The sequence below is a fragment of the Capsicum annuum genome, chromosome 3, assembly GCF_002878395.1.
Source record: "Capsicum annuum cultivar UCD-10X-F1 chromosome 3, UCD10Xv1.1, whole genome shotgun sequence".
Classification (NCBI taxonomy): domain Eukaryota; kingdom Viridiplantae; phylum Streptophyta; class Magnoliopsida; order Solanales; family Solanaceae; genus Capsicum; species Capsicum annuum.
The window spans coordinates 212,778,153-212,802,244 of record NC_061113.1 but is presented as its reverse complement, the minus strand read 5'-3'; the positions used below and the strand labels follow the sequence as shown (position 1 = coordinate 212,802,244).

Sequence of the window (24,092 nt, the reverse complement as noted above, 5' to 3'; positions counted from 1 at the left end):
GGGGGGGGGGGGTATGCACAGCGGTGTGTGTGTGTGTGGGGAACAGGCGGTCTGCGCCGGAGGGTAGCGGGGAGCGGCTACGGGGGTCGGGGCCGGCGGTCGGGTCGGGTCGGCGCCGAAGGTCAGCGACGGCGCCGGGGACCGGGGACCGATGCGAGAGAGAGGGTAGGGAGAGAGAGAGAGAGAGCCGTTAGGGCGGCGCCGGGAGCCGGAGGTCGGGTCGGGCCGGCGCCGACGGTCGGCGACGGCGACGGGGGCCGGTGCGAGCGAGAGAGAGGGTAGGGAGGAAGAGAGAGAGAGAGCCGTTAGGAAGAGAGAGAGCTATTTTCAAATTTCTTCACTGGAGCAAATATGGACCCTATTTTTTCAATTAAGAAATAAGTAAGCAAATATTCATTCTTATTAATAAATTGCATGAGCTTAGATCAATCAAATAATGATATTTCTTTACATATGGAATTGTGCTGCCTAATCAATTTGTCCATTTAGATTTAAAGATAAAATGTGTTAGAAAATTTTCGCACTATAAACTGATGCACTTTGTTGTAGTTTGTCAAGTAGATTAAGCCTTTTGAAATCCAAGGGATACCTTTTTAGTGCTGGAACAACATTAAAACAAAGAATAGACAGAAGAAGTGGTGGAGAATGGCTCCAACATGCTTAGCTTGCTGAACTGTCTGGAAAGAGAGGAATAAGAGATCTTTTGAGAACAGTAGTAGTTCTGTACAAAGGCTCGAGCTGATTTTTTTTGGGGGGTCTTTCCAATTTTGGTTTAAAGAGAACTATGTTGTAGATACAGTATCACTTGTAGATTTTTATGGCTCCTTATAAGATACAAGGTTTCCTTTAATCTGTAAACACACTCCCTGTATCACCTTGGTGCTGATTAATATAATGTTACTTTCCACAAAATTTTACTTCCAGTACCACCTTGGTGCTGAAGAATATATACTCGAAAATCCAAGGGATACCACTAGTCCACATTTTATGTAAATTCGTCTCTTCTATTGTCCTTAATACAGTTCTACTTGGCATATATAATATCAAATTGCCATTAAACTATTGTTCGATGTGGTTGTTAAGTTTGATACTCATTCTATCCATTAGAGAGAGAGTTTCAAGTATCTGGGGTCTATGGGGTCTATTATTCAGGGGAGTGGAGAGATCGACGAAGATGTCACTCATCGGAGAGGTAGGGTGGATGAAATGGAGGCTCGCCTCTGAAATCTTGTATGACGAAAAGGTACCTCCTAAACTTAAAGGCAAGTTCTGGATAGTAGTGGTTAGACCGGCTTTTTTGTATGAGGCAGAGTGTTGGCCTGTCAAGAAGGCCCACATCTAGAAGATGAAGGTGGCGGAGACAAGAATGCTTCGGTGGATGTGTGGGTGTACTAGGAAAGATAGGATTAGAATGAGGTCGAGATAAGGTGGGAGTGGCTTTGATGGAAACCAAGATGAGGGAAGCGTGGTTGAGATGGTTCGGTCATGTGATGAGGAGGGGCACGGATGCCTTAGTGCGGAGGTGTGAGAGGTTGGCTAGGGATGGTTTCAAGCGAGGTAGAGTTAGACCGAAGAAATATTGGAGGGAGGTGATTAGACATGACATGGAGCAGCTCCAGCTTACCGAGGACATGACCCTAGATAGGAAGTTGTGGAGGAGGAGGATTAGGGTAGAAGGTTAGTATTAGTTTAGGATATTGTATCATTTGTTGTATTACTTGGTGTATCTTGTATATGGTATTATTGGATGGGTTGATTTTTGTTGTATCTTGTCCTTTTATTATTCCTTGTCTAGATTGTTTTATTTTGAGCCGGGGGTCTATCGGAAACAACCTCTCTATCTCACCTCTCACCTCTGAGGTAGTGGTATGGACTGCATACACTTACCCTCCCCAGATCCCACTTGGTGGGGATATACTGGGTATGTTGTTGTTGTGGATTAAACTAGATGTCAGATGGCTTGCAAATAATATGAGAAATTTTCTCTTTGTTGTTTGGTAGTGCGCCATGAGTACATTCGATAAACTCTTTCATATTGCTACCTTCACCAGCTGAATAGAAGAATTAGGATGCTCATTTTACCCTTTTGTTTCATAGTGTTGTTAAAGACATTCTTATATGCGTTGTGATTTCTTATCTACATATTTTGAGAAAGTGAATTTTAACTGGGGGCCTTGACAGGTTTTAGAGACTGTATTACAGGATAGCTTTGTCCCAAATGATACAGATTTGCATGCAGAAAGAGAGTACTGTCAGATTGTCACTGGACCAAATATGGGGGGAAAAAGTTGCTATATTCGCCAAGTTGCTCTTATCGCTCTCATGGCTCAGGTAAAGCCATATTGATGCTTGCTTCTATGTTATATCTGTAGAATTCTTTTCTCACAATCTTTATGTGACCTTAGGTGTGAGAATATTTCTTTTACAGAAGATGTGTGTGAAGGTAGAATAAGGAAGAATCGACAGTATGACTACATCTCTGTAGTAGTCTTATCTTGGTTTCTCTGACAGTATGACTGAAGGAACATTTCCTTAAATAGTTGACTGGTTAAAAATAAAGATTATTGTCAAAAGAATATTTTTCTCAACTATTTTAGAAGTTTCCTGGTAACTGCCGCTTATCATTATCTTTTTAAAGTAAAGCTGGCCTCTAGTTGTAAGTTCTTTTCATGTTCTCATGGAATTGATAATGATTGATTGCTTATATCTCAAACAAGTGTAATTGGATAGAAGTTTTAGTGATGGCCTCTTAGTGCAAATCCATTTACTGAAGATCGACAACATGGCTTGATAAAGGTATTTTTTTCTCATGGATTCCTATAGGTTGGATCCTTTGTACCAGCGATTTCTGCAAAACTACATGTACTAGATGGGATATATACTCGCATGGGGGCATCAGACAGTATTCAGCAAGGAAGGAGTACCTTCTTAGAAGAACTTAGTGAAGCTTCTGATATACTGGAAAAATGCTCGGCCAGCTCATTGGTTATACTTGATGAGCTTGGGAGAGGCACCAGCACACATGATGGCGTAGCAATTGCTTATGCAACACTTCAATATCTCCTTGAGCACAAAAAATGCATGGTTCTATTTGTTACTCATTACCCTGAAATTGTCAGTATCAAGAATGAGTTTCCAGGCTCTGTGGGACCATACCATGTGTCATATCTGACATCCCCAAGAAACATGAATGAGGATTTCAAGTCAAATGAGAAGATGGGTCACATTAATAACGAAGACATCACCTACCTATACAAACTTGCACCAGGTGTTTCTGAGAGAAGTTTCGGTTTTAAAGTTGCTCAGCTTGCACAAGTGAGTTTCCCTCTTTCAGAGTTCCTTTTTGGGCAGGTCCAATAGAAGATCGTCTCAATGAAGCCTGATAGTAAATTTAATGTGATACTAAAATACTTAGAATACCTGTTCTAAGAATCTAAATTTGGAAGGACAGTCACTGGCTCTAAAGTTTTGAGTCATTGATTCTAGTGTCTCTTTTACCTGTTAATTGCCCGAGTCAATGTGAGGTGATTTCTGGTCACATCTTTTCAATTGGTCTATTCAAACACCCATCACGTTTCTCATATTCTTGTTTGTTTCAGCTGCCGGTCGCATGTATTCAGCGAGCCATTGTAATTGCCGGAAAACTAGAAGCAGCAGTCTGTAACTACACTGAACAACAAATTCGAAGGAGCTGTACGTTTAACCACAGGCAAGATGGCTATAACAATTCTGAACCCACAGAGGATGTTTTAGAATCAGATTGCTTGTCTGCTGGAAGAGTTGAAGGCTTAGACGAAATCAGTGAGCTTTACAGGGAGTTGTTTCGGAACCTAAACTTCGCATTTCTTGAAGAACATGGTGATGACAGGAGACTACAGTTTCTAATGCAGGCTAGAAGCCTTGCAGATCAGTTAATAAGTAGGTTAAGAGTAGTTAATTTATCCTATCTTTCTTTCCTCTGGTATCCCGTACTTCATGTGTTCCATTTACACGGCTCTTTCCTTTTGATCCATTCCTACAAGATTTAACCTTTCCATTTTTCTCCTGATAACATATTGGAATGGCGTGGCATGTTGAAGGCAACAACATTTTAGGGATTCTTAGACCCTTCTCATTTTGCAGGTAAATGCTGGTCGTGAAACTGCAAACCTGCTTGCACAGTAATTAAGGACACCGCTATGTTGATCCAAATATAGAAGTTGAATATCTTGCTTTTTATCATTCAGGTTAAGTTTCAACTTGAGTTTTCTGATTATCATGTTGAATTTATCTTGCTATCGATGTCCTCCTTATCTCTGCATTCTGATAATTACCTAATTTTTGTTGCTGCCAGAGCTTTGGTCTAGTGGTAAGAGTGCAACATGTGATGTGTGGGCTAGGCGCAATCTCATGGTTCAAACTATGACAATAGACAAAAGCATGATATTCAAGTGAAGGATAGAGGGGCGAGCTTATCATCTTCCCGGTTTCTCCTTTTGGACACTGTGATGTCTAAGCCAGCTTGGAGCATTGTGCGCATCTCGACTTATCCAGCAAGCTTCCTGCTGCAGTCTGCAATCACAGTTATCAGGTAGAATCTGCTCACCAAGGATGGACCAAATAGTCTTACACTGCGTGCTGTAGTTGCATGTAGGAATTCTTTTTGCCCGCTCTCACTCTTTTATTCCTCTTGTATTCAAGTACCACCATTGGCAATCAATCTGTCTTTGGCCCAGGGAATCCACTCTCCATAGAGATTACGCTAATTATAAACGAGTGGTTCGGTATCATTATATGTAAAGAGTTGCCCTTGCGAGCGTGTGATCATTTTTCATTAATTAAGTTGAGGGTTGTATATCATCTGAATGTACAAATAATTGTTGGCTGGGATGGTGTAAAGGTTCTCCCTCCGATTTTTTTTCCCGAGGTTATTCTATTTATGGTTTTGTTAGTGAAAATGAATGGAGACCAATCTGCAATTAAAGAATACAGCAAGAAGTATAATACGGAGTTTAGGTATATCGTATATTTGAGAAGGGAATAGGGATATCTGTAACAGCATCTGCACATATGAGAAATATTTTACAAGCTGAACACGCTCACCCTTATCCATATGTTATGCTTAAGGTAAATTAAGGAGATAATAGGTCTCCCTCCGGTACAAGGTGCCAGTTTTACAAAGAAAAATAATTGAATTAAATCAGTAATTGAAATTTCCATAACAAAATCTGATGCTTGCCTAATTAGTAGTGAGGCATCTGCATCTCTTCAGCTTGAAGGGCTATCTAACTGATCTTGGCAGGTATTCCATCTCGAAAAAATGAAGCATGGTTGAATCTGTTGATGTAGTTTGTACATTTTGCCAAAGCACCTGATATGCAAATTGAGTGGCCAAAACAGGCAACGTCAGTTTCATTTCCTTTCCTACTATCAAGTGTCTGCTGTTAAAATTCTGCAATCATCAGGGAGGTGATATGAATCCCTTACAACATGTTAAACAACCAACAGGCGCATAATCTAGTTCAAGAACTACTTTGGCAAATCCTTGAAATGCATCATTCAGCGCAATGGAAGGCTATGCTTCCTGCAGAGCTACTGCTTCATTTGCTTCCACAAGGCGAAGGGTATTATGACCACGTCTTGCTCCAGACCCTGCAGCTTCTTCACTACTGTATTGTTGCATTCACTTTTATATAATTATATCCCCCTGTTGGCTTCCATCATTGCTTTATTGTAGTACACGCTCAAGCTGACTACTTCATCTTGCTCCGCATACGATAGCAAAGAAATTTATGGTTGCCTTTTAGTTTTATCCAATAAATAAACAGGTGTGGGACATTCAACATGGTAGACCACATTTGGATGGTTTCAAATTTTAATCTTGGCCGTCTATTAAGAGGAGCTATGCTGTTGGAACCATAATCTGCAGTGAAATTCTTACTCCATCCAGAAAACTCTCAGGTATCTGTTCTCTGGGTCGCTAAAAGGCCTGAAAAACAAGTAACCAAAAAGATAGAAAAAGGAGTTTAGTTTTCTTCTTTAATTATTTTTGAAAAAATGTGTTAGCATTTGAAAGCTGGCTAGCATACAAATCAAGAAAAGACATTTCATCACAAGTTGACATCACGCGAGCAATTGCCAGAGATGGGCAACTTATGATAAACATACAAATAAATATACATATATGCTCGTTACACTGGGAAAACATTGATGTTCACACTCAGTAGCTGTTGTCCTTAATTCCCGCAATGAACATTCTCAGTTCTCTGGCTCTCCTTGAATGTTCAGGGGAGAACGTATCATTTTCTGAATCACTAAGCTCAATCAGATCAATTCGTTGAACGTTATCCTCTAGGTGTTTGGACTTCCCAGAAGCATGCTGCGGTGGTGGACTCCTCGTTAGATCAATTACTTCATCTTCAGATGAAGCTGGTAAAATGTTGCTCTCTTGGCAACTGCAGCTCTCATAAGTAAAATCAACCTTCTCCCTACACACGCTATTGCCTGTATCAATTACTTCATCTTCAAATGAAGCTGGTAAAATGTTGCTCTCTTGGTTACTGGCGCTCCCAGAAGTAAAAGCATCCTTCTTTACATAGTTGCTATTCCATGTATCATTGGACTGTATAGTACCCTGAATTTGAGCAATGCCTTCATCATCCTCTGATACTGATCCACACAAAAAAGCGGTATCATCAGTGGTAAAGTCATCTCTATAAACCTCAAGCAAGAGGTCTTGGAGTTCCTTATCCACTTGACCCAAGAGCTGTGCTTTTTCTAGTCTCCTTGGTCTTGATCTAGCATTATTTCTTTTCTTTCGTTGAGCTCTTCTTTCTTGATACTCCAAAATCCTTTCTGGACAAGCCCTGTTGCAAAGAAGAGATAATACAACTTGGTAAATACTTCTATAATAATTTAACCAAAAATATTAATTCAGTAATTTCACGACAGCGGAGTTTGACCTCCTAACAATCTGAAACCCAGTTTCACAATGGTTCAGGCAAATAGTTATTTTGCTATTGCTTTTGATGCTGTATATAATAGCTGGCCCTACTGATCATTTTGTATGTTAGTAGTATCAACTTATTGTTGGCGTACCTCTCAACGAGATCAGCTGGTACTATAGAGGTTTCAAGTCCATCCATCTCTTCCCAAGACACCTCGAAGCAATCCACTCCTTGATTTTTTCTCGGCTTGATAATTCGAGATAAAGGACACTTTATTGGCATCTGTGCATATTCAGATCTTAGAAATCATTTCCAGAAACACACTTGATAAAATGAAATATAATGCAGTAGAAATTCCTTTTAGACTAAATTATCACACAGATATTGAGAAAGCAATAACTCTAGTAACCAACATGGGTTGTGGTGCAGTGCTGGGACTGCTTCCCCTTTAACCAGAGGACTCAGGTTCGAGTTTTGGATATGGAGAAAATTCTGTTGGGAGCGCCACTCCAGAATGGGCCCTGCAGGGTGTGATCCGGCTTAGTCAGGGCTACAATGTGGGTACTAATGTGGGTACTGGATGGGAAACTAACAAAAAAAATTTCAGACAACATCACCCCTGCAGCACACCAAATTTCTCACGGGAAAAGCAGACATCACGAGATGTTCACACATTGAGAAAAGACATAAAGACACCATTGATGTTGTTTCAAATTTTCACAAAGACACTTTAAGTTGCGGGGGTCCTAGGATGGTACATTTACAATCCTAGGATTATTTTTGATATCTGTCAAAATGGTGTATTTACGATGTTCTTTACAAGTTTTTTAGGGCACTAGGACTCCCGCAAACTAAAGTGTTTTTTCAAAAAATTGGGACAACTTCAGTGGTGTCTTTATGTCTTTTCTCTTCACACATTTAAGACATCTAATTTTCTATGAAACAATTGTCAGACCCTAGACTTATGAGGCCATTAAATAGTTATCATATTTTTCAAGTCTTTGGTTTATGAATCTCCTCTTAATTAAGATGGTGAAGGATTTTCCAAATCATACATTCGTACTACTTCCATTTCTTCATTGAAGAAATATTGCATTAAATTCAACTCCGTTCACTGTGCAACCATAACCTTTGAAGTGGATGACAGCATGTCTATCAAAATCATGTATTCATTGCACATTCTCCATTTTAGCATAATGTGCATGAAAACTCAGTACATGTTCCCTGAATCACTGGTCTGATCAAGCCTACAGAACTTTACAACCATATCTCAATCTAGTAACCAAAACCGCAACTAATTCGGGTTAGTTAACTGAGACAGACAACAATTTGGATAAGCAATAGAGAAGTGGCATTATCATCTCAGAATGCAAAAGTCAGATGAAGTTCTGCAGATGCTGCTACCATCAAGAGGGGGATCATTCTCAGGTGTAAGGGCATAATTGCTAAAATGATCTTCATAATAAACTACTGTGAGGAAGCAAAGTTGGTTTTAAAGTCCGTTGAGTTTGAAGTACAAAAAGTTATTCCAAGTACAACTGAGCATTCATAGCAGTAGAATGAGCATTACCTCAATTAGTGGAACCTGGACTCCCACACGTAATGCAGTGGACCGCAAGTTGGCGAATCTCCGCAGTTCCCTTTCAGCAATCTTAGGAAGGATATACTCATCTGAGCCAAAAAGAACAGAGGGTTTTAAGAGAAGACAAGCTTCTCATTGATTGTACCAACATAATTGCATACATAATTTTTCCAACTAGTGGAAAAAATTGAAACTATCGATTTTCAAAAACAGACAGCTGAGTGACCCATGATAGAAACCAAAAGAAACAGGTCTGATAAATCAGTGCATGAAATAGAACCAAGATTTTGTTCAGCGAAAACACCTGTCTTCTCAGGAGGCCAATCAAACATTTCAGTGCATATTTGCTGAAGCTGGCTGCGGCTATATGGATACAATGCAAGAATCCTGCATCAAATATCTTTCTTTTCAGATTTCTTGGTTCTTAACTAACATGTCACAGACTTAAAATCAGCACAATGTAATGAGGTAAAACTTTAACCAAAAAGGCGAAAGGGAAGGACAACGAAAGAAGAAAGAAGTATAATTTTGTATAAATGTTCTATCAAATAATAATCTACCTTTGTACAGCGTCAGAATTTGCTAAATGGCACTTTGGTCTCAGATAAGCATCTAATACTTGCAACACCTGACTTTTCATTTGCGAAGGGCATTTGCTTCCTAATGCATAAAGGGAAAATAGCACGGGTTAAACATAACTATGATTAACTAAATATCTCTTTATTTTCCCCCTTCCATGGGACTCACCATCAGGATTTTTATACTGTGCAGCATTTTCTTTACCATTGTATTTATCATCTTCATTCTGTCTCTTAGAACCTTTTTTCTTCTTTGCAAAGGAAAATCCTTCTGATGCAATCCATTGAAGAACAGCTTTATCACCAATCGATTTAACAATCTGACAAGCTGACTCCTACGAACACAAAAGCATGTCACACCATAAGCATCGAATTCTAACCCGTTTCAGATAATAGAAATGTAAAAGAGGAAAAAGAACGCCTATCAGATACAAGAAATGTTAAATTGAGAGGAAAAGGAACGCCTATCAGATACATAAAATTTAGAATTTCCAACACTTACCCGACCAATGCCATAAACTCCTTCAGAGTAATCACCACCAAGAATAACAGCCAGTGTTATCTGGAAAAAACAATTTCCAAAAAACAAGCCCCAACAAATACATCAGAAATTTAAAGAATGAGTTGCAATTGCCGGGATTTCCAGACAAAAGCAAGGTCCATGAAATTCAGACACCATCAGACTTGATCATACCATTGTATTCTTAAGTGAGTTGAATAAAACTAAGAAATGAAAAAAAATTTTCTCTCCACCACGACATAGATTGCAAGTGTTTTCCTTAGATCAATATGATTTACACTTCATTCTATTTGGATGGCAAGTACCATGACTGACAACAATAGCCTCCCCGTTGTAATCAATAATGCTAGAAGCAAAAAGCAAAAAGAATTACCAAGGAGTTCCTTCCGAGTCCGAGCTTTCTCTCAATATCATCCATTTCATAGCAAACTAGATACCCGCCATCCCCTGAATCTCACAAATTAGAAGTATGAGTACATCAAAATCAATTAAAAGCCATTAGTAAGGGTGTGTCCGGTATGCAGGAAATGTTTTCCATGGAAAATATTTTCCAGGGAAACATTTTCTAGGAAAACACGGGGTATTTTATTTATTTTCTAGTGTTTGGTACACAAACAACAAAGAATATTATCCTAAAAACATGTATTCATATCTAACAAAAAATTATGAGGATGAGTGGGGGTATAGGAGTAGGTGAGAGTGGGTTCGGTGGTAGTGTGGGGGATGGTAGGGGTGGGGTGGGGTTGTGAGGGTGGGAGTTGGGTTTTTATGAGGATGGGACTTGAAAGGAGACACTACCACTTGTTTTCCCTACTTTCATTTAGGAAGTCATTTTCCTTATTTTCAAAGAACTTGTTTTCCTAAAGAAAATATTTTCCAAAACTTTTAACCAACCGAACATGAGAAAATAGGAAAATATTTTCCTCCATATGAACACACCCTAAGAATCAAAAGGAAAGAACAGAGAAATATTAACTCAATTCTTACCAAGGCAAATATCCCTATACACTGTCCTTGCTCCAAATAGGAAGGCATCAGAATCTGCTGTGAAACATCCATCCTGATAATGATAATCAGTAACTTGTGGTACATTATGAGGTTACTCCAGTGAAAACAAACGATGACTGTTATGGTAATAAGTTTCTTAAGAACAGAGTCGGTCTTTTAGAACAACAATTATATCAGGAAAAAAAATCATCTGAAATGAAGCATTACTAGCATAACGGATCAGTGACTTCCACTCACACAGAATGATTCAGAGTTTAACAATGCGCACTGAGCTTCACCCTCCTCAATCCTGAAAGTTTTTTCCAGCAGTCAGTAGTGTTATTTTCTACACTAAAATGGTATAAGCATTACACAACACAACTCATTGAATCACTGTCAATTCACAATTCATGGCATTGTAATCAGATGGAACAACCAGGTTTCTGAAAACATTTATTCTTCCAAGTATAGATACCTGAGCAAGTTGTGGTGTAAAACTAACGAATGATGATTTCCAAAGGTAGTTGAGTTTCTATTATCAATTACATGAATATTTGCATTCTGACAAATGAATAACATGCGAAATACAAATGCATAGGTAAAGAGTTACCCATCTAAGCACGGAATTCCAAGTGCATTTCCAAGGACTTTAGCCTCTTTTATCATGCGAGAAAATTCAGATCCTGTGTTTCTTCGTATTGATGACAGTTTAATCGCCTCATCTTGAGTGAGCTACATATAAAAAGCTAGTGTGTAATGAGCGTAGTAAACTAGAATGTAGGTAAACAAACAACTGAAAAAGGGGCACGACAGGAGGTTGGGGGAAGATAAGGCAAAACAGGAAGTAATAAGCAATCCTACCACATTTCCAGGATTTAAACGCCTTCGATAAGTAGATGCTTTGATAGCAGGAATGGCTCCATCTGGAAAAGAAAAAAAAATGCCACTAAAATGTGTATCAACTATTATGTATTAACTAGTGCAGCTTCCCAATATGCATATTCCAGACTTAATTAGATATGCGAAGACACTAACTTTCTTTGTCACCAGATACTTATCTGTGTGAAACAACAATATTTTTGTGTGTGGGAACAGTGACTTGACAGCAGCGGAGCTGCATCGGTGTGGAACCAAACCACCAACAACAACATAGCCAGTCTAATCCCATGAGTGGGGTCTGGGGAGGGTAGGTTATACACAAACCTTACCCTTACCTCGTAGAGGTAGAGAGACTGTTTCTGGAGGACCTTTGGCTCAAGTACAGTAAATCAAAGTAGGTATGAAAAGGAAAAACGACAGTGAAGAAAACATTGTAACTAATGAGGAAATAGTAACAACACAATAAGAAACAGATGATGATAGAAATCAAAAGCCTGGAACCAAACTCAAATCTTAAAATAATCTTGAGTACTACAACTAAGAATCTTCAACTCGAACACCCTCTTACACATCAAACAAATTATGAATACAACAAGAGCAAGCTAAGAATTTGTTAGGAAAAAGAGTAAAGTATCAACAACAACAACATACCCAGTGTATTCCCATCTAGTGGGGTCTGGGGAGGGTAGAGTGTACGTAGACCATACCACTACCTCAGGAGTAAAGCTTACAGTTTTTAAAATTTATTTTGTACAATCCCATTATAGATTTGCTCAAAGAAAAAAAAAAGAAGAAGATTACCAGTGACAAAAATGAGACTACAATTCAAGGCAATGAGAGCTCTGAGGCGGTGAAAGAGGCCTCTGAGATAGAGCTTCTCCTTCATGGCACAGTGAGATTTGTTGACATTGTGAAGTTGAACAATCCAGCAAGAAAGATCTATGCATACCCTCTTGTTCCTAGTACATCGAATTAAGTACAAGAATATTAAACCCCACAACAACAACAACATTCCCAGCGTAATTCCACGAAGTAGGGTGTGCGGAGGGTCGACAGTACGCTGACCGTACCACTACCTTAAAGGTAGATAGGCTGTTTCCGATAGACCCTCTGCTCAAGAAAAAACAATCTAAAGCGATATAGAGAAAGAAATAACGGAAATAAAGACAGACATGGCAAAATACTATAGACAGCTTGACAAATCATCCTAAAAAGTAGTCATAACAGGATACAATGAGAATCAAAGTGTATTTCCACAAAGTGGAGTCCGGGGAAGGTGGTGTATATGCAGTCTTCGTATCTCGTGAAGGTACAAATCCCATACAAGATAAAAGATTGAAAAGTGAAGTGGGAAGAGACTTACTGTAGATGATGAAGAGGAAGTGTTTTCTTGCAAGATTCCAAGATATCCCAGAGATTCTTTACACCCATCTTATACACTTGTTGGCATCTCGGTTAAACATACACTTTCGTGATTTCTAAGAAAAATTAGCATACACCATACTCCAAGATTTTCACAGATTTCTCGGAAATATAACCGTTGGTTTTTGAATTTTGATTTGTATTATTTGGGGTCACATATCATGGGAGAAAGATGATGATTCCAAAAATAAAAATAAAAATAAAAATTAGTAGCTAACTTCATTTTATTTTAATTCATTTTTTTACATTATTTATCCTAAGATGGTAGATTATTATCTTATAAAAAAGCTGGATACTCTCTACCTCATACTCCATCCGTCCCATTTTAATTTTTCATATTTCATTTTGAAGGTAATTAAAAAATCATAAATAAAATGATTAAATTTACTATTTTACCTTTTATTTTTATTCATGATATGGAAAAAGGGTTAAATTTATTCATTTATTTTGAAAAATTGATTAAATATACACTTAATCATGCATTGGGGTCAAATTTATCCCCAGTATCATATTTTGGAATTAAATTTATTAGAAAAACCCAAATCAACATTAAATGACCCATTTTCTAAAAATAAACACACCCTAATCTAACTTGCCCACTGACCCTACCCACAGAAAAGACAAACCAATATACCTCTCCTTTAGTTTCATTGGTCAAATTTTTCGAACGAACAAATATATTTTTCTTTCAATGTGCGGTGCTAGTACGTTGTTTATAAATGAACAAAAAATAAAATAGAGCGGGATAACGTAAAAGCATGAAATTAGGAAAAATGTATAGTACAAACTCTACCACGGTTCTAGTTATGTTCAAATTTCAGAATTTGACTAACAGAATTGAGAGAGATATATTTGTTTGCAGAGGCGTAGCCAGCCCTTTGGTAGGGGTTTATCCGAACCTCCTTCGATGAAAAAATATACCATTTATACATGATTAAAATTATTTTTTATGTATCTACAGTATGTGTTGAACCCCATTTGGCTAGGTTTTCTTCAAATATCGAACCCCCTTGTTTAAAATTCTGCCTCTGCCTCTGTTTATTTGTGTCTTTTTTGTGGATCGGATCAGATGGATGAGTTTGATTAAAGTGTGTTCTATTTTTTCAAAATGAGGTATTTAACGTTGATTTGACTTTTATATTAAAGCAAGGATATAGATGAAATATTTCTTAATAGTGAAGATAAATTGACTTCAAAGTATGACGAATAATATATTTAGTCAATTTTCTAAAGTACAAGGGTAAATTTAACTCTTTTCCCATATGATATTCATTGGACATAGAAATAGACATTGAAATTATAATTAATGGTACGGGTAAAATGAAAAAAACTAATTTGATTCAATATTCATTTAGTAAGTAATCACCTAATATGAAAATTTATTTTTAGTAAGATGACCAACTAAAATGGAATGAAGAGAATAGCAAATGAACCCTTTCGACGACTCCAAAAATTTAGAGAGCCCCTTTTAACATTCTTTCATTGTCACTTGTTCATTATTTTAAAAATAAATTTTTGTTTATCTTATCAATTTTATCATATCAAGAAAAGATAATTATCTTTTTCATATTTTATCCTCAGCATTAATTATTTATTCTCTAAATTATTTTTCAAAATCACATATTAAACATTACTTAGTAGAAGCAGTGTGTTAAAATAATTATGTTAATTATTATTTTAGTGTGTCAAGTGCAAATGCAAGAAGTAAAAATGCAGGGAGAAAGTAGCTACTACTCGAGTGTAACTAGGAAGTGATATACTACTTAGAATACTAGTCCTCCACTTGTATGTTGTCTCGCTTGTTATCCTCCCCCAAAATGAGCCAACATTTCATTTTTGGGCTAGTAGCATTTTTGTTCCCTTAATAAGTAGTAATATAAAGTTTGATTCTTATAATATATGATTGAGCACAAGGTCTAAAATGAAATGTTTATTTAGTTGAAACAGAGTATTGAGATTTGAACCTTCAACTACTTGAAATGTGCTTTTTATAATTTCTTCGCTTGTGAATATTTATAACTTTTCAAAAGTATTAATCATTTCATTATTTAATTACACGTGATATTAAACTTGTTCTATTACTTCATATAGGGTAATATATTTCTAAAAATAGTTCAAATATAATATATTTCCCGGAATCAAAAACACATATTTTAATTGATTGAAATTTAAATGTTGTTGAACCATGCATCACAAAGACCTACACCAATAGTACCCCTCCTTTGATGCATGAGTGGTGTTGCTAGATAGCATCATGCTTAGACTTGCAGAAGAAAAAAACACATCCGCAGTAGGCAAATGAATTGTGGATAACAAGTTGAACTTGCTCTTCCCATTTTGGGCTCAACTAGTCGAGATAATAAGAAGAAAAATTGTGTTGCATAAGGAAGTTGCACAATTCATCCAAGTGAAGGGAAAATGGTTTACCAAAAGAAAAAAAAAAGTGAAGGGAAAATGCAGTTACTAGTCCCCTGTCCAACAATACTTGTCTAATATGCTAAAAATAAATCTCCAACAATACTTGTCCATTTTGGAATAATTTATCCATTTCTACCCATTTTATCCTTGCTATTAAATACTAATCACATTCAATGTATTTTCTAAAGCATTAAATTTATTATATTTAAAATGATATAGTAAACTAACCTCTACTATATATTATTTTCTTAACGTAAGTGTCAAGTCAATAGTGGACAACTGTTATTGAACGGAGTAAGTAATTACTTTCTGCTGAAACCACTAACGTGTTTATCAGATACACCACGATACCTAGTCATCAGTTACATGCTACCTCTAACCACTCACCAGTATATGCATCGCATCTCTACCCACCAGATGTAAGCCAAATAATAAGAATTCACTTGATTTGCCTCTGCTAGGTCTACTTATGTAGATGCAGTACGGCGGATGAAGACCAGCTCTACTTCAACAATGAGCAGGAGCATGCCTATCTATAGCTATAAGCACAAGGTAGAAGCAACATACATAACATGTCCAATTTGTAGAGAGTCATAAGATAATCAGATGGCATACTGACAGTTCATAAACTAGCAGAATACATACTGGTACACCTTTGGTAAGGATACATAATTTTAAGATAGAGAGGGAGAGAGAAACTGCTACGCAATAACCCAAGACCAACTATTTCATTTCAGTCTCTTGATATACAGAAGAAACAAGGAAAAAACAGAAACCCATAAGAAAATTTGCTCCGTCAGGCTTTGATCTTTGTGAAAAAGCATGCAGTAAATGTCATGTTTATTTAAATGGAACATTATAATGCCACACTGGTTCAAATAAAAGTAACCATAAAACGCAATTCAGAATCCAAATACAGGAAAAGGCGATCATCTTCTGCATAGCAAGCTACTATTGTTGCTTTACTAACAAGCCTAGTAATCTTTTGTTCCAAAATTCTTGCACCAGAGCTGAGAAGGAATGGGACGGACTGGAAGATGTGGCCTTTGCTGCAAAATGAAAAGTTTGTTATAGCATAGATATCAAATATCCCCCAAGAATGAAAGGAAAACAAGAGAGCAGTTTGTTAATTAAAGAAATGAAAAGGTAGATCAAGATGAAACACCCTCTGACATTGCAAGGTAAAACTGCGTACAATAACCCTTGTGGTGGGGCTCTTCCCCAGACCCTGCGCATAGCGGGAGCTTTACTGCCTTATAAATCAAGAGGAAAAAGGCAAACTAAACATTATTCTAAAAAGGCAAAATACACAGAAAGATGCTTATTGTGTCATCAATTGCAAGTTAAACACCTTAACTGGCTTAACACGTCTCACTGGCACGAGTGTTCTTTTGACACCTAATTCTAACAGACCATTATAAACTTTGTTACCATAATTTTTTATCAAGCAAAATAGTGTAATATAAATGAAGCATCCAGGAGAGGAGGAGAGGGGGATGCAGCTGCTTATAGAAACACACCAAATCTCCTTTCCAAGCATCACCTTCCAAACAATTCAAGGAGCTTACCAAATCAAAAAGGTATAAAGACTTGTTTACATTGGAATAGTTACTCCAGGCAAAAATATTAAGCGTCTCTAGCTTTCAGAAAATGTAAAGAAGTTGGTCCACCATCAATACATCTCTGATTTTTTTTTTCCATATACACCAGATAATGAAGTGGGGGATCATCTTCCAGATATTGATATTTTTAATAGAGCTTCAAACTCTGAAGTTATTCCATAACACAGAGACTTCCTTACGATTCTTGGCATTGCCCAGCTTATACCAAAAATATTACTGAACATATTCCTCAAATCTCTAGCCACTTTGCAATGGAAGAACAAATGTTGTATTATTTCAATGTCTTTTGTACATATGTAGCATCTGCTACATAGATTAGATGCCTCTTTTCTTCAATCTTTCTTGTGTTAAAAATGCCTCCAACACTGCTAACCAACTGAAACAGGCTTACCTTAGTCGGTTCTTTGGTCCATATCAACTTCCAAGGCCAGTCTTCAATAATATTACTTCTGCTTACTATTTCCTGATAGCATTCCTTCACTGTGAAAGCTCTCCTTCCTTCACTTCCCCACACCACCTAGCTTAAACTTCTTCTTGTATTTAGATAGTCTAAATTCTTGCAAAAAAAATTCATCATCTCTTCTACTCTAAAGTCATCTTGATGTAATGTTCCAGGTAGTATTTTGTCTAAGCTGTTTCACTGTGGCTTCAGTATAAATAGCAAAACTGAGGCAGGACAATCTTTCACTTAAAGAACTCTTGCCACACCATTTGTCTAGCCAGAAGAGTGTGTTCCCCCATTGCCAACTTGAATAGATACCTTACCACTAAACTCTTTTCATAATTTGCCAATATGTTTCAATGGACCAATACCATGTGATGATCTGTTAACCCTGGTATCCCAATTTCTGTTTCCTCCATGCCTTCTCTTCATTACCATATATCCACAACCATTTCATCAATAAACTTTATTTTTTAAAAAACTGGAAACATTTCATCAATAAACTTTTATTATGAGCTAAATATTCAATTCCCACTCCTCCTTTCTCCTTCGGCAAAGTTACTCTTAATCAATTACTTCATTACAAAAAAAGTTACTCTTGTCCATGACATATTATCACCAGATGACACTTGTGTTATGTGCTATTCCCTATCCAAAAAATTTGATACCATATCATATAAGGCTTCTAATTTGGGTAGAAAGAAAGGGTAAAGGAAATTTCTTTTCTTTAATAGTTGCAGATGGGTTCCAAATACACACACACATTTTACCTGTGTGTTGCCTGGTTAGATCGGTAGTGCACTTGACACATTTATGCTAATGAGGTGTATAACTAGTCACAAGGATAGTTAAGTAGTATAACTGGCAGTTGATGACAATATCAAGTGTCAATCAATGAATTTGGATTTCTAGAAAATATCAATAATCTTTGGGACAGAGAGAGAAACAATTTACTTTAGAAAGAAGACTCAGTATCAGCTTTGAATAGAGGCTTCAAACTTGACAGACAACATAAACATTAGTTAAGCAAATCTTCTTTGCTTGCACCAATGTTCCAAATACTTCAGTTTTTTTTTCATTGTATTATACTATTCTTTAAAAGTTGCTTAAGATGGACCTGTTGACAGCAATAAGTATAAAATTCATTGTATCTAATTAAGAGCACCAAATCAGTACGCTGAACTTTTCGTCAAGGAACTAAAACAAGATGATAACATTAGATGGAAAAGAACAGGCAAGACATGCGGAACAGGACGAAAGGAGACAAAGAGTCTTGTGACCATGCTAAGTTCCCCCTCACAATTTTGCCTAGTATGACCAATGTTTCCAATTTAACATGCCCAATCCGCCGAGTGGGAGCGGACTGCGAGAGACCATTTCTAAAATTTAAATGTTCAGAGAACCACAAGATTATCTTCTCTTTTTTTTCGTGATAACTGAGAAATCACTGAGGGCATTGCACATAGGTCGAAACTCGGTGGATAATGGGCCTGCCCCTTACCCTTATCAACCTAAATACCAAGTTTTTGACTGTGACAACCTGAAAGGACTCGAAAGGGCATCTGAAATTCTTTCACAATTAATACTTTCTTTCCAAAACTTATACGTTTAATTAGATAGTAACATAGACAATAATTTTTTGAGTGATAGCTCCCCAGTAAAACAACAAAAAAATAAATGGACACTACTGTAAAATTTTAAGAAGGAAATCAAAGTTGAAAACCCGACAATTTATTTACTAATTATGTTTGATGTGAGTTCCACACCAACAGAGTGGGAGAGCCGCAGCTTCTTATTGCCTTTACTGAAGGAGAGCACCTCTGAGCAGCTTCTCTCAGATTCCAAGGAGGCTTTGGGTCTGTGTGTGGACCTAAATCCTCCTCATCCAAGGTTCTTCTCTGAAACAGAATGCTTTTCAAACCAAAAGTTTGATTGGAGAACCCAGTAACCAGGATCCACTCTTGTCCCATTGGTTCATAGATTACATGTGTACTCAAATTGAATTCTGCCTATTTCCTAATTGTCTGAACCTTCATGACCTTAATAGACTAATTAGATATCTATGGAAGGATCAAACAAGGGGGAAGACCGAAAGAGTGTACCAGCACGAAATAAGACTTATTATCAATGTTTCACCACGAGCATGTCACGTTCTGCTTAATTTGACTTTGTTGTTAGGCCCATTTCCCACTTTGGGGGACTTCACTGGGTATGTTGTTATTGTTAGATCCATTTCACAGAATAAAATTACTGAGCCTTTCCGAATCGATGCGAAGTCAGAGCCTCAAGCAGAAGACAAGTAATACTTGTCTCAGCCAGCATAAGATTTTCTGCAACAAAGGCCCCAAAGAAAAACTTGGATAGAGACACTGGATGTAATCCCAGCATCATCAGTTTCTACTGATGCCAAACTTTTTATTTCTATTGTTTTCTGGAAAATCATAATAGAAATAATCTAGAACCAAGTTTTACTTGCTACATTAATCTTAAATTACATGTATAGATCATAGATTTACGGAACCAGATACAACCACAGTTTTTTTGGTAATGGTGTGTTTAGGTCAGCTTGTGCACACCTCAACTACTCCACCAGATACCTGCTGGCTGCTACCTTGCATCAGCATAGATAGTGACAAAGGCTTAGGCAGCTGGGGATAAATCACCCAGTGATTTTTACCTTTACTGGAATTTGAGTCTCCAAGATCTGCACACTTCCCTAACCATTGGGCCACTCCCTTGGATGCCCCAGTCATCATTTCTTTTTCTTTGGCAGATAAGGCCACGGACAAGGGGGTTTAAGAATCGAGACAGGTACCCTATTTTTGTTGTTGGAGTTATACCAAATTATATAAAGCAGGAATTAGAACCACGGAAAAAGGTAAAATAAAGGTGCTTCCTATACGTAGTTTGACTGATCCATCAGATAACACGAATTTAATATCGATTACTCTTTTTTTTTTTTTTTTTTGATAACACGTGATGTCCGGGCCAGCTTGCGCGCACCTTAACTAATTCCACGGGACCAGTTACCAGGTAGCTTTGTCCACCAAGGCTAGAACAGATGGGAATAAATCACCAAATGTTTGTCTCTGTTAAGAATTGAACCTGAGACCTCATGGTGCTCTACCCAACTTCATTGAACCACTAGGCCATACCCTTGGTTGCTAATATCGATCACTCTACATTTGACCATTTAACCTGTGATGATCTTCTCCGTGCATTCCTATTTCCAGGCTGCACCTGACCACCCAACACTGTTCCCTATAAAAGCATTGCTAATCTTCCTACATATCTAAATCGTCCCTCATTTCCACATGACTATAATAACTTAATTTTGGATTATATACCAATTTCATCTAGCCCGTCGTGCCAAAGCTAAAACTTGAGATGAGATATTAACAACAGATACCATAATCAATCCATGCGAAAAAGCTAAATCCTTAGCCTAAAGTCAACAATATCACATATTTTACCAAAATTACATAAACCTATTTCATTTCAAATCACCAACAATACACTTCAGATCACATTGAAGGAAGGAGGAAATGACGGTACTGACCTCGAGCTCGGCAGATTTCAAGGCGACAGGAATACAGACGAGTACAATTCCGGCAAGGGCAATAGCGGTATTGCGCTTCCAATGAACGGGCCTACAGTAAGGCCCACCACTCATACTCCACACCTTAGTCCTGAAGTCCCCACCGTGAGAATGGTCTCCCCCACCCGCCATTTTTTCCGTCTGAAGAAGCACAGAGTGTTCACAAAAGAAGATCGAAATCAAATGGGCGTTTCAAATTCTCTGAATTTGGTATTAATCATATCATATAAGCCCTAAAGACCCGTGCTAATTGGATGATCCGGAAGAAACACTTCCACCCGACTCTAATCAGATGACCCGACCCGCAGGTTTGCAAGTCAAAACTACTCTCTTGTTATTTTTTAGTTAGTGGGTGTTTGGATTAGCTTTTAATTTGATCAAAATAACTTATAAGCTATTTTTTACTTAAAAGAATGTTTAACAATTTTTATAAGCGTTCAAAAAAAGTTAATTTTGATATTTTTTAAACCAAAAATAAGAAGCAACCATTCCTAATTTTTTTTTTTTGGAAGTACTAAATAAATTACAGTTATGTCCCTAATAATTATCCCTTTCTCCTTTCATTTCTAATATTTCTAATATATTTGATTGATTATCGAAGCGTCTAATTTCTGTGAACTAGAAATATTAATTGATATTCATCATCAAAATTCAAATTACAAAATAGGTTTGAAAATTGAAAAAAGTATTATTGTTTGAGCTTGTTAATAGTCGAAGTTTTGAGACAATATTCGTTAAATATGCCAAGCATTAGAGCTCTAGCTGCACGGAAAGCTACAACCCTTACGGTAACAGTTTTTTTTTTCTTAATTTGAATGTTTAGCTAACTGTTGATGTGTATTGTGCTTAGTACTGTATCGTTTTGGTGGATGAAGGTTGCTTAGTACCTCTTTATTTAAAACTATTTATCTATTAATATAATTATAATGATTAGTAACATATATATTTTACTTAATGATAAGCTCGCATAAATATATATATTAATACTATCCTTGAAGTTAAAAGCAATAAGTCCAACTTAATAAGAAAATGAAGTGCCGTCACAAATTGCACCTTAATGATACGAAATCTTAACGTAACCATAAAGAAACAAATAATCTTTTAATATATAACTATCTTTTTCAAATACAAACATTCAACACTTAATTCTTAATTTATTTTTTTTAGCGCACAAATTAATAGTAATTCATGAAAATATTATATATATATATATATATATATATAGTAAAATATGTATTAATTTTAATTTGAATCATTTTAGCAATAAAAGTTAATAATAATCAACTCTATATATTATTAACAGCTCTAAGGGTATTTTAGACATTTTAACCTCACAAAAGTGTTTAAAGCATTATTTACCAAACACATCAATAATTTTTTTTTCAGTTTCAATACTTTTATCCAAACACGTAACTGCTTATTTTTAAAATAAGTTCAACACTTTCAAAAGCACTTTTAAAGAATTTTTTAAAAGCCATTTTTTTCAGTTTATCCAAACGGACCCTTACTCATATTTGTAAACTAGTGAATTTAATCGCCCTTTCCACGATTATAAAAGGCCGTATTAAATTCACAAAAAGCATTTCTAATGTTGCAATATATATATATATATATATATATATTTTGCAGAATTTTTTCTTTTTGGATTTTCCTTCAAAAATATTACACATTTTCAATTTATAGCTTCAATGCAAGTAGTATTTTCTTAAATTTTCATCTTTAAATGAAACATAAAAGAAGGACCAATAAAATAGAGTATATAACACTTTATTTTAATGATGTTTACATTAAAATAAAATATATAACTTCAACATTATTTTTATGGCTTGTTGGTTGTTTTCCTTTCAATTTTTTGAACTGTCTTCGTCTTATATTTTTTATGTACACACGTGTAGAATTCTATTAAGGATGAATATAACAATAGAAGTATTTTATTTCGGTAAAGAAAAAATTTAATTGAAGGGCATTTTGTTATCGATTAAATCATTATATAAATAAAGGAACAATAATTGATGAACTGATAATTAATAATAAATCGATAAATTAATGACCAATTTGATTATTGATTTAATACATTTACAAATGGATAACTTATAAATCAAACTGATACTATATAAAATTTAACTGAATCACAAGCAACCTAATTTGTCCAATGACAAACATATCATGTAACAAAAAATTGAAAGAAAATTAAATACGTTATAGTTTTACACGGTTGTCATCCTGACTCAATGCTTTATTGGTAAGTCATTGATCAACTTTAATTTTATAGGCTCTCTAAATCAACAGCTTTATATAGCAATGAAATTGTTTCAACATACTGAAACTTTCTTGACTGAAACTTTCTTAATTATATATGAATATTTTCTCACCTAAAATATTTGGTAAAAGATGAGTTTGACAAAGAAATCATGATAAAATAAATCATTTGGAAGCATAAAAATTGTAAGACATTAATGGTAGCTTGAAACTGAAGAGGAATTTTGCATTCGAAATCTTTGTTTCTTATTTTGAAGTCCTTATTTTATGAATGGAAAATAAGCATGACTAAAATGTAACCTCTACAGGGAGAAAAATGTGGTCGAATGAGTACCACTACCAACTCTTATATAAGAAGACGAAAATCTGTAAATAAGAGAAATAAAAGGTGTAATTATTAATAGAATTAAGAGGTGTAATTAATTAAATTAAGAGAGTGACATTTTACTTTTTAATACTCAATACAATAATTTTAAGATGAGGTAAAACTGATGAGGCTTTAGGTTTTCTAAATTACACGGAAATTGAGTGGAGTAGTAAATTTTAATATATTTAATTCTTTTAACATTAAAGTACAAGAATAAATGGAGGAGTATTAATTGCCATGTTTAGTTTTACAAGTAAGAAAATATTAAAAATGGAAAGAATTGTCAAAAAAAAATGAGAAAAAAGATAAATGAGAATGGAGGCCATAGAGAGGTGCCGCGTCACCTCCTCTACGACCTTCCTTTATATTATATATAGATTGTCCTTAGCATGTGCATTAAGAAATCAATTATTTTATTATATTATGCCTATTAGTTGATGTTTATTATTAAGTATTGAAAAATTATTTAAAGAATAAGTAATGCTAAAGGTA

At 36.1% G+C, this 24,092-nt stretch overlaps 3 protein-coding genes across 7 annotated transcripts in view; 1 reads left to right on the top strand and 2 right to left on the bottom strand.

The window, feature by feature from the left end:
- LOC107863304 (DNA mismatch repair protein MSH3) overlaps window positions 1-5,791 on the top strand; it is a 22,642-nt gene extending 16,851 nt beyond the window's left edge. Inside the window, exons 10-16 of one of the 3 annotated variants that reach the window (XM_047409345.1) lie at window positions 2,182-2,331; window positions 2,824-3,315; window positions 3,600-3,918; window positions 4,123-4,226; window positions 4,334-4,570; window positions 5,282-5,384; window positions 5,488-5,791. In XM_047409345.1, coding sequence (XP_047265301.1) covers window positions 2,182-2,331; window positions 2,824-3,315; window positions 3,600-3,918; window positions 4,123-4,139 — 978 coding nt within the window. In that variant the 3' untranslated portion in view covers window positions 4,140-4,226; window positions 4,334-4,570; window positions 5,282-5,384; window positions 5,488-5,791. Of the gene's footprint in view, window positions 1-2,181; window positions 2,332-2,823; window positions 3,316-3,599; window positions 3,919-4,122; window positions 4,227-4,333; window positions 4,916-5,281 lie in introns of those variants that run through there. The other 2 variants (XM_047409344.1, XM_016709173.2) reach the window with 2 other exon arrangements.
- On the bottom strand, window positions 5,058-13,134 carry LOC107863305 (single-strand DNA endonuclease 1). Of its 3 annotated transcripts, XM_047409347.1 has the most exons (15): window positions 12,836-13,134; window positions 12,274-12,431; window positions 11,455-11,516; window positions 11,204-11,325; window positions 10,852-10,903; window positions 10,594-10,666; window positions 9,980-10,053; window positions 9,589-9,648; window positions 9,256-9,421; window positions 9,069-9,168; window positions 8,813-8,895; window positions 8,497-8,597; window positions 7,078-7,208; window positions 6,175-6,845; window positions 5,058-5,968 (listed from the first exon to the last, which is right to left on the bottom strand). In XM_047409347.1, the coding sequence occupies exons 1-14, from the start codon at window positions 12,901-12,903 to the stop codon at window positions 6,200-6,202; spliced, it is 1,896 nt and encodes a 631-aa protein (XP_047265303.1). In that variant the 5' UTR covers window positions 12,904-13,134; the 3' UTR covers window positions 5,058-5,968; window positions 6,175-6,199. The 3 variants fall into 3 exon arrangements, with proteins under 3 accessions (XP_047265303.1, XP_047265302.1, XP_047265304.1); XM_047409346.1 differs by having other exon boundaries at window positions 5,058-6,845; XM_047409348.1 differs by lacking the exon at window positions 12,274-12,431 and having other exon boundaries at window positions 5,058-6,845.
- Window positions 13,135-16,014: 2,880 nt separating this feature from the next.
- On the bottom strand, window positions 16,015-21,405 carry LOC107863306. Its single transcript, XM_016709175.2, has 2 exons — window positions 20,936-21,405; window positions 16,015-16,361 (listed from the first exon to the last, which is right to left on the bottom strand). The coding sequence occupies exons 1-2, from the start codon at window positions 21,104-21,106 to the stop codon at window positions 16,287-16,289; spliced, it is 246 nt and encodes an 81-aa protein (XP_016564661.1). The 5' UTR covers window positions 21,107-21,405; the 3' UTR covers window positions 16,015-16,286.
- Window positions 21,406-24,092: the final 2,687 nt, after the last annotated feature.

Excerpts from the sequence above, each read along its gene's own strand:
- LOC107863305 (XM_047409346.1), bottom strand. The coding sequence starts at position 12,903 with ATGGGTGTAAAGAATCTCTGGGATATCTTGGAATCTTGCAAGAAAACA. Across the intron at positions 12,432-12,835 it reads CTTCCTCTTCATCATCTACA|GAACAAGAGGGTATGCATAG; the intron begins GTAAGTCTCTTC and ends TCGATGTACTAG. Across the intron at positions 11,326-11,454 it reads GTTTAAATCCTGGAAATGTG|CTCACTCAAGATGAGGCGAT; the intron begins GTAGGATTGCTT and ends TTTTATATGTAG.
- LOC107863306 (XM_016709175.2), bottom strand. The coding sequence starts at position 21,106 with ATGGCGGGTGGGGGAGACCATTCTCACGGTGGGGACTTCAGGACTAAG. Across the intron at positions 16,362-20,935 it reads TGAAATCTGCCGAGCTCGAG|CAAAGGCCACATCTTCCAGT; the intron begins GTCAGTACCGTC and ends TTCATTTTGCAG.